This window comes from Euwallacea similis, chromosome 32 (genome assembly GCF_039881205.1).
Source record: "Euwallacea similis isolate ESF13 chromosome 32, ESF131.1, whole genome shotgun sequence".
Classification (NCBI taxonomy): domain Eukaryota; kingdom Metazoa; phylum Arthropoda; class Insecta; order Coleoptera; family Curculionidae; genus Euwallacea; species Euwallacea similis.
Genome location: NC_089640.1, coordinates 343,037 through 351,576, shown reverse-complemented (window position 1 = coordinate 351,576; position 8,540 = coordinate 343,037). Strand labels below are relative to the sequence as shown.

Below are 8,540 nucleotides of genomic sequence, written 5' to 3'. Positions count from 1 at the left end.
CAAAAAATCATTATGATATGCTAATGACTTGTATATTAAAAACACAATAGTTTGATTAATATGCTTTTTAATCCAGTCAATGCAGAGGTGTACATATTAAAATCAATTTTCAAGTATGAATCAGGAACAATAAAAGTAAATGAGACATCGCCAATGGTTAACGTTAAGTGTTGCAAAGGTTTTCTATGGTTTCAAAAATTAAACCATAAATGTAACAGGGACGGACTAGGTGCGACATTGAATTAAGAAATGAGGCGAAAATTTTAAACAATAATTTCTGTAAGTACTTGAATTAAAAGCAATATGATACATGAATAACTGTAGAATGAGCACAGTAAATGTTCCATGGAATATTGAAAACATGTATTTGAATCTCATAGAAAGAAGTATATAAAACGTAATTTTTGAGAAAAAAGCAGTAAACAACAAGCAAATAAAATGAGAGAAAGAAATTTAGAAAGTTGCTGGCTCTTAAAGGTGCCTCATATGCCAATGATTTAGTGTACACCGAACGCAGTTAATGTTCTGTATAATTTTAATAAATTACTCTATGGTAAAATCAGAGGTGAAGGTACTGGACGCAATTTTGCCCTGAGAAACAGGACTAAAAAAGTTTAAATGAATTTATGAATATCATTGTAGCCGCAAGAGATTTTCGTCAGTATTTGAAGAAATTTCAGGAGCAAGATTTGTGCGTTAACCTGTCGAAAACAGAAACTTGTGTCAACAAAGGGCGAATCCACCCTCATAAAACTCGGCGCAAAAAGGGAGCTTCACCATTACTTTCCCTAATTGAAAACTTTTTAGGGGTGAAAACGTTGCTTGTCAGCTGTGGAAAATTTTGTAGTACAAACAAAAGGTTTAGTGTTAATAACGCTTTTATCTAGAATCATCGGTCAATAACCTCGAGTTAGATTTCTGCAGCAAAAACCAATCCTACAAAAATGCAAGAGGCGTCGAGACGCACCGCCGACGCCTGCAAGGCTGACGCCATGCAATGAAACTGTCTCGCATCCATCGACCCACAAGTCCACTTATTTCCTTCGGAGAAACCTGCGTTATCGATTGAAGAATCCCTTTCTGTCCTAAATTTATTCACATTCGGGTCACACACTATTCAGACCCACCCCCGGAAATCCCTCGAAATTAGTTTTTTGGGCCAATTTCGCCTCACAATTTTTTGATTGCAAGTACTTGTTCATGTCCGTCAATGGGCCAATTTTGTAATTTAAAATGCGATATTTTTAGCCGTGACCCTATGGTTAAATAACACGAGTTATCTCATTAATATGAAGTTGATTGAGGTGCTTTGTCAATAAAATCGTTATTCCAGCGGTCGCATTATTGTTATTATTTGTTTAAGCCAGTGTGACGTGGTGGATGTCGCCCACAAGGGTAACAACTTGTGTCATAACTTCTAATTGTGCACATGAAAATGGACTTGAACTTTTCGAGATTGGCGTTAACACGGAGTGACAATGCTAATTTGAATTTAGTTAAGATTGATTTGATTTTATAGATAAAACAGGACGCATTCAATCTTGCGAGGTATTATCCTTGAGACTTGAGAATTAAAGCTCTTATTGCTTCAAGACCTACAGTAATGTTTTTTCTCTCTGATAACCGATCAGTAATTATCTCACATAAGTTAATGGCATATTTTAAATGCTTTTTGGTTTAAATTGGAAATTTTCAATTGCAAGATGAGGATTTCCTTTGGAATTTCCCAATTAAATTCACTAAAACACCCAACAATAAGTAGGCAAATTCACGCCCTGTTTGCAAGACTGGGAGCGAACCAAGAAAATAATTAAGAGCAAGGTGTGAGAAATTATGTTTGCTCATTAATTTTGAGCTAAATTATAACGTGGCAATGCTAATAACAACGCATAAATTATCAGCATAGCGGGAGGAAATTTACGATATAAAGCTCTGGGAGGTGAAACGTTAAAAACCCCAGTAAAAAATTATATGTAGGTAGGTATACCATAAAAGGATGAAGCTTGAGGCTTAAATATTAACTTACCCATTACTCCCAATTGTTGAGGAGTCAGCACCACATCTCCCCCTGCACCATCCATAGCGCCCATGGTAAGTGACCCGCTAGCTAGGCTGCTGGAGATTATTGAGGCTTTTTCACTAGCACTAGCCATAGCTGAACCTTGCCTAGTATAGCGCTCGCCATAGATGTTGCTATAGGCTCCACTTCTCCTACCACTACTTGCTATACTCCCATAATCTGAAGAAGAAAACTACCTATTCATATGTGCACCTAAGTATCCAACTTTTGTAAGTATTAATGACTTGAAGACAGTATGTTTAACCCTCATTTAAGGCAGAACAAGAACGAAAACTTCAAGAATAAGGGAAGAATCAAAATTATGCAATAAAAAAACATTGAAGCCTAATATTTAGTTCTCAGAGATCATGTAAGTTTAAAATTTCACTAATAAATATCCCCAAAACAAATTTATTTCAGGACAATCCAAGGATAGATCAGTTATGAAATTTTTATACACGAACACTGAAAACTTTCGAAAATACCTTGAATGTGTATACCAAAATACCTTAGTAATCTGGGCCTTGAGGCAAATCTAGGGTGAATCTACTACAATTACAATACTTAATCCTCTCTATGCACTATAAACCCCCTTAGTACCAATACTCCTCCATCATTTATTTCTAACTCAAATACCTAACTTACCATTAGGACTGCGTACCCCAGAAAGCCTGGACCTTTTTCCACTAATATTGCTCTGTTTAAGTCTAGCAGGATCAATGGGATGTTTTCTTCTACGAAGATACCTCGCTAAGCCTCCAACGACTACTACGCTAGCCCCTACTGACAGCAGTGCAATCTGGAAAACCCCAGAACCAAAATATAAACAATGGGTCTTCGATAAGTAATGGTTTGAGTTACAATTACCTTCTGGGGGGTTGACAGAGAGATGGAGAAAGGGGTCAGTTGCCGTATGTGTTGCAGGTATCCGGTAATAGGACCCAAGTGGGGTAGCAAGGACATAATTTTAATTTTTTGGGAAAATTGTATTACGGTTTAGAGGTTATGAAACACATAAATGTACTGGACTGTCTTATAAACACGAGCCCGTGAGAATCTTCAATGTTATACGGTAGAACGAAGTATCAGGTAGTATTTTCAAGAATTTAGAAGTTTTGGGAAGTGTTTAGTTTACTTAAAATTAGAATTAAAATAGGTACTTTGGAAATGCAAAATTAAAACTCCCGGTACGCGTTACTCAAACTGACGTTGACAAGCAACATATGAAGTTTAGGCTTCTTACTCTACATTCTTTACAGTAAATAGGAACCAGGCCCAAACCTATAAAAGTTTAACCAATCCATGGCGTTCAATTTCTAAAAACATCATATTTGCAAACTAACCTCACATTTCGTGTATACAGAAACACGTTTTTAAAATACAAACCTCAAAATTTCTTCATTTTCTACTAAAAGCTCTTAACAATGCCTAAAATAAAATCCGAAAAAAAAACGAGGGTTCATAATGAAGTGGCCAAACAAGGTAAACTTTTATAATTTTTCCTAAACAGCTCTATAATCCTAAAAACCTTCCATTCAGGCATTATGTTCAACAAGGATTTTGGGCAGCACATCCTCAAAAATCCTATGGTAATCACTTCCATGGTACAAAAAGCTGCTCTAAGGCCTACAGACACAGTCTTAGAAATCGGCCCAGGTACTGGTAATATGACAGTGCGCCTTTTAGAGCAGTCTAAGAAAGTTTTTGCCTATGAAATTGACACGCGATTGGTGGCCGAGTTGCAAAAGAGAGTGCAGGGTACCCACTTGCAGTCCAAGCTTCAAATAGAAGTGGGTGACGTTCTCAAGAAAGATTTGCCGTTTTTCAATGTGTGTGTTGCAAATGTGCCTTACCAAATCTCCTCACCATTGGTATTTAAGCTATTATTGCATCGTCCGTTCTTTAGATGTGCGGTTTTAATGTTTCAAAGAGAATTTGCACAGAGGCTGGTTGCTAAACCTGGTGATAAGTTGTATTGTAGACTTTCAGTGAATACACAACTACTGGCGCGTGTTGACATACTAATGAAAGTGGGTAAAAACAACTTTAGGCCTCCACCAAAGGTGGAATCTTCAGTTGTGAGGATAGAGCCTCGAAATCCTCCACCTCCTATTCCTTATAGTGAATGGGATGGGCTCACAAGAATAGCCTTTATTAGGAAAAATAAAACACTCGGAAGTAGCTTTAAGCAAACAGCAGTGCTTGCAACATTGGAGAAGAATTATAAGTTACATTGTAGTCTTTACAATAAGGTATGTTGGTGGCTTTTTTTGTGGATTATTTTCAGTTTTAATTTTTTTTAGGAAGTTGCTAGCGATTTTAGTATTAAGGAAAAAGTTGAAGAGATACTGGCGAAGGTGGATGCAGCAGAAAAGAGGGCGAGGACAATGGATTTAGACGATTTTATGGTGTAAGTAGTGAGTCAAAAATGTTATTAAATTAGGCAAATACTAGCAATTTTTTCCAGATTACTGCATGCCTTTAATAGTGAAGGCATTCATTTTTCATAATAAGACTGTAAATAATATAATAAGGAAGGTTTTTATTGTTATAAATTAAATAAAACTAATAATTTATTTTTTCTATTGTAGTCATTTTTATATTTTCCTATTTTTTGGAGTTGTGTACAAAAAGACTTAATACATCTGAGTCTAAAAACAGTTATAACTTTATTCCATTTCTCTATTCTCTCTTATACAAACGTATCTACAGAATGATTCCAAAGTTAGAGAACTCCTACCAGCAATTAAGTCTCCGAAGAAATAACAATTTTTATTATTTTGGCACTTTTCTAAAATATCAATACTATGAGAAATGTGAGGCGTTTTACTTAACAAACAAAAATTTATTAATATCTACAAACTTTTTTAATTATATGAATAACATATTTTAGGTGTTTTAAATGGTACTTTAACATCCTACATATCCGTTAGTATTAATATTTTGGAAAAGCATCAAAGAAGAAAATGTTTATTTTCTGAAGTCTTAGTTCTTGTGAGAAGTTCTTCAACCTTGGAATCGTTCTGCATGTGTATATATATATATATATATATATATATATTTTTTTTTTTAACACACAAATACCAATAGCCATCTTATATAACATAATTGGGGGCCGTAATAAAATACACAGAATTTGAGATTTGACTATACAGGCTGCACTGTGCCAGAGTGCCCCCATCTTTTAAAATACCCCCAAACATGATCAATTCTGATTTTCCATAAACTAAAGAGTACAAAATAGTCTCATCCGGTCCCTCCTGCACGTTTCTGGGGGGCAACCACGTGGCTGCCCCTCGCCCCGTCATTGTTTCCGAGATATCGAGAACATACAAACCCAAATAGTTTGAGTTTTTTCGCCGTTTGATTTTGTAACACGAATCCAAGAATGGATTTCTATTGGGCGGATAAACTAATGGCAGTTTGCAAGCGTCGGCAGCGTTTTGGATTTTATTCACCACATTTTCGTTGTGAAGAGCGGGAGGTTGCATGAAAGAATTCATAAGAGGGCCTACAAATATAATAAACTAAGCATTAATTGACAAATGTGTTGAAAATTTTAAAATAATACGTAAGTTAGAAAGAAGTAAAAAATTTTGGATATTAGTTAAGCATGAAGTAAAACACCTTGAACAAAGCTGGTTGCAATTAGTGATGATATATATAGAAATCAAGGCCGATATCTTTTTAATAAATGGATATTTAATACTAAAAAAATTAGTTAATTGTAATTTAAAAAACTATCCAAGTATACCTATATTTACAAATCACAAAGTTAAATGGAAATTCAAAACAGGCAAGTACAAAAATGTACCTAACATGAAATGATAAATACTAAACGGGTCAGTACTACTATGAATAATTATGTTTTGGTAGATTAGGATTCAGGACAATTATTAATCCTTCAGCTATATCTGGAAGATAGCTTATTTCTTTTTGCTTAACTCACAGTTCCAGTTTCTAAGAATATTGATTTGCTAGATATACTGCTACATACCGCTACTAGTTGCGGGTGCACATAGATATATGCATAACGAATTAATAACTAGTTAATATGGCTTTACATAAAACCATACAAAAGGGCTATGACTAGCAAAATTTTAGCAAGTATGGGACGAACAGTCTCACAGAGTCAGGAATCGTTCATAGAATTCGATTTTTTTATGTTAGTTTGTTTGGGTAGAAAAGGGTTGACCGATAGACCTATGTCTGTCGGTACCGACTAAAAAATTAATATCAATCGATGCTTAGTTTATATGTACTAACAAGTGAGTTACTAACCTGGTATTCTTAGTTGTACTCCTTCATCATCATCATAATCAACATTATTTGCAGCTAAGTGGTTTGGACTTGCTCTTCTCACATTTCGAAATTCCCCTCTTCGACCATTAACATTTTCATCACGATCTGCAATCACATTTTCCTTGTTACTGAATTAAATCCCCCTAAGTCCTCACCCAACTTCCGACTGGCCAAATCAATCCTCTTCTTCCGCGCATCTTCTGAAGGCACTTTAGCCCACTGACTCCTGGGATAGTAAACAATTGGCATGTCCTTTTCTTGCTTCACTCGGTTTAGTATTACAATCTTATCTCCTATCTACAAAAATTTATTAATCAAATTAAATAAAGACAAATCTTAATGGCTTACCTTACAACCAGGATTGCTCCAGATATTAGAAGGGGCATTTTCTTTGCCTTCTAACTCTACTTTTACCCAGGTCCAAAACCGACCTTCCATGTTCAACAACCAACAATCAGAATATTGATGAGTGGGCCCTCCAGAGCCTCCCAAAATTAGCAAATTTTTATCATCTAATGTGACTTGGGTATGTCCAAAACGGGCATTAGGCTTCGGGCCTATAATTGCAAACAAAATCTATTTTGCTGTATCTGCATTTATTGGGAAAAAATAACTCAGACCTATAACACGTTGTTCCTGCCAAGTCCAGTCTTTTAAATTCAATTTCCAGACTTGATTAGATTTCTCACAGTGAACTACAGTGCTAGGCTTCTGAAGGCCTCCAAATACGATCATAAAGTCACCTACAATTGACGCTGAGTGTCCTGCGGTGGGTGGGGGTGTATTTATGGTGCAGCTGCTTTTCCAGCTGCTTGTTGTAATGTCGTAAATGTGCAGTTCGTCGAATAAATGCCAACTCTGGTACATGGGGTATGAAGGTGGATAGGTCCAACCACCAAATAATACTGAAAAAAAGGAAGCACATGAATTACAGGTCATTTAAAGGTAGAAAACATAGCTTTTTGAAATGAGAGATCCATCTGCCAAACAGATTTAAATGTGATTTTAAGTCTAAATCTAGGTTCACATAAATGAAATAGAACCTATCATGAGTACCTGTCTTAACTAACAAATAGAAGAACTTAAAAACACTTATGTTCAATTTTTTTGAGGATGTTCAACCAGAAATAGCTCTAATACGCATTCAAAAACTTCAATGTGAAGTTCACTAACATCATCCCACAATGTGTAGGTTGCATCAATGCAGTACAACAAAGCACCATTCAACACACAGTAAAAATAACTTACCTAAGGAATTTTCATATCTGACAAATGAACTGGAAGCTTTGGGTGATGGATAATTTCCTGTAGTAAGGGGCCTGACCCAAGTCCTGGTGGATAGATCAAGCTTCCATAGATCATTAAAAGTGGTCATGGCACTAGTGCATCCCCCAAATACATACATACAATTATCACAGACCACTGCTGAGTGGGAATAGCGTTTCGATATTAAAGGGCTTGGAATTTCCTGAGTTGCTTTATCCTCAGCTTTATTCCATTTAATATCAAAATCATTGATTGCTTTGAGAAAGTTTCTTTGTTTGATTCTAACTACATCTACAAATAAGCAGATGTCTGAGAATTTTCTTGGTTAGTTTTACAAATTTATTCAATAACTTACTTTGTACACATCTGCGCCACAATTTTGACACCCTCATGCATTCATGTAGGTCTTTGTAAGGAGATATTAGGGACAAAATGTACTCTAATACTTCCTCTGGTAGATCTTCAATGGTTACGCTCTTTTTAGTGGAATCCATAGTTGATTCTGTGAACCTGACTGTGGCATGTGAGAGTGAATACTGATCAGATACTAATAAAACGTTTATTCTTGTGAAAACTCTTTAAATACGTGAAATTTTTGCTTGTTTTTGTATTATTTTTTGATGATATATCTCTGAAATTTCTAAACCACCAAAATTCAAACGTCATGAATAGAAATTTAAAGGTTTTGACGTAGGTTGAAGGAAATCAGCTGTTCCTGCGTCAAAATCCATAAATGAAGAATAATTTTCTGTCTCTTTTTGTTAAGCACTATTAAAGAAAAGAGCAATATGGCTGACAACTTCATGATATGATAATTTTTAGTAGCGCCATCTTATGAGCCATATTCTCACAAAAAATCCCGTGTTTATTTAAATAAGGCATATGTATCACAACCTGTGAGGTACGCGAAAAA

The 8,540-nt window shown here is 35.5% G+C and overlaps 3 protein-coding genes across 3 annotated transcripts in view; 1 reads left to right on the top strand and 2 right to left on the bottom strand.

The window, feature by feature from the left end:
- Positions 1 to 3,251, bottom strand: part of Miga (mitoguardin) — a 42,257-nt gene extending 39,006 nt beyond the window's left edge. Inside the window, exons 1-3 of the mRNA XM_066403914.1 lie at positions 2,927 to 3,251; positions 2,705 to 2,858; positions 2,027 to 2,239 (exon numbers count right to left, since the gene is read on the bottom strand). Coding sequence (XP_066260011.1) covers positions 2,027 to 2,239; positions 2,705 to 2,858; positions 2,927 to 3,022 — 463 coding nt within the window. The 5' untranslated portion in view covers positions 3,023 to 3,251. The remainder of the gene's footprint in view (positions 1 to 2,026; positions 2,240 to 2,704; positions 2,859 to 2,926) is intronic.
- Positions 3,252 to 3,371: 120 nt separating this feature from the next.
- On the top strand, positions 3,372 to 4,652 carry LOC136418023 (probable dimethyladenosine transferase). The gene is made up of 4 exons (XM_066403918.1): positions 3,372 to 3,541; positions 3,599 to 4,311; positions 4,363 to 4,469; positions 4,527 to 4,652. Exons 1-4 carry the CDS (start codon positions 3,484 to 3,486, stop codon positions 4,567 to 4,569), a joined length of 921 nt encoding a protein of 306 aa, XP_066260015.1. The 5' UTR covers positions 3,372 to 3,483; the 3' UTR covers positions 4,570 to 4,652.
- Positions 4,653 to 5,099: 447 nt separating this feature from the next.
- LOC136418018 (F-box only protein 42-like) lies at positions 5,100 to 8,303 on the bottom strand. The gene is made up of 7 exons (XM_066403912.1): positions 7,983 to 8,303; positions 7,610 to 7,918; positions 6,982 to 7,266; positions 6,710 to 6,918; positions 6,517 to 6,658; positions 6,341 to 6,466; positions 5,100 to 5,570 (listed from the first exon to the last, which is right to left on the bottom strand). The coding sequence occupies exons 1-7, from the start codon at positions 8,119 to 8,121 to the stop codon at positions 5,155 to 5,157; spliced, it is 1,626 nt and encodes a 541-aa protein (XP_066260009.1). The 5' UTR covers positions 8,122 to 8,303; the 3' UTR covers positions 5,100 to 5,154.
- Positions 8,304 to 8,540: the final 237 nt, after the last annotated feature.

Coding starts and splice junctions, on each gene's coding strand:
- LOC136418023 (XM_066403918.1), top strand. CDS start 3,484: ATGCCTAAAATAAAATCCGAAAAAAAAACGAGGGTTCATAATGAAGTG. Junction 3,542..3,598: donor TAATGAAGTGGCCAAACAAG/GTAAACTTTTAT, acceptor CCTTCCATTCAG/GCATTATGTTCAACAAGGAT. Junction 4,312..4,362: donor ATTGTAGTCTTTACAATAAG/GTATGTTGGTGG, acceptor AATTTTTTTTAG/GAAGTTGCTAGCGATTTTAG.
- LOC136418018 (XM_066403912.1), bottom strand. CDS start 8,121: ATGGATTCCACTAAAAAGAGCGTAACCATTGAAGATCTACCAGAGGAA. Junction 6,659..6,709: donor GGAGCAATCCTGGTTGTAAG/GTAAGCCATTAA, acceptor AAATTTTTGTAG/ATAGGAGATAAGATTGTAAT. Junction 5,571..6,340: donor AGTACAACTAAGAATACCAG/GTTAGTAACTCA, acceptor TTATATTTGTAG/GCCCTCTTATGAATTCTTTC.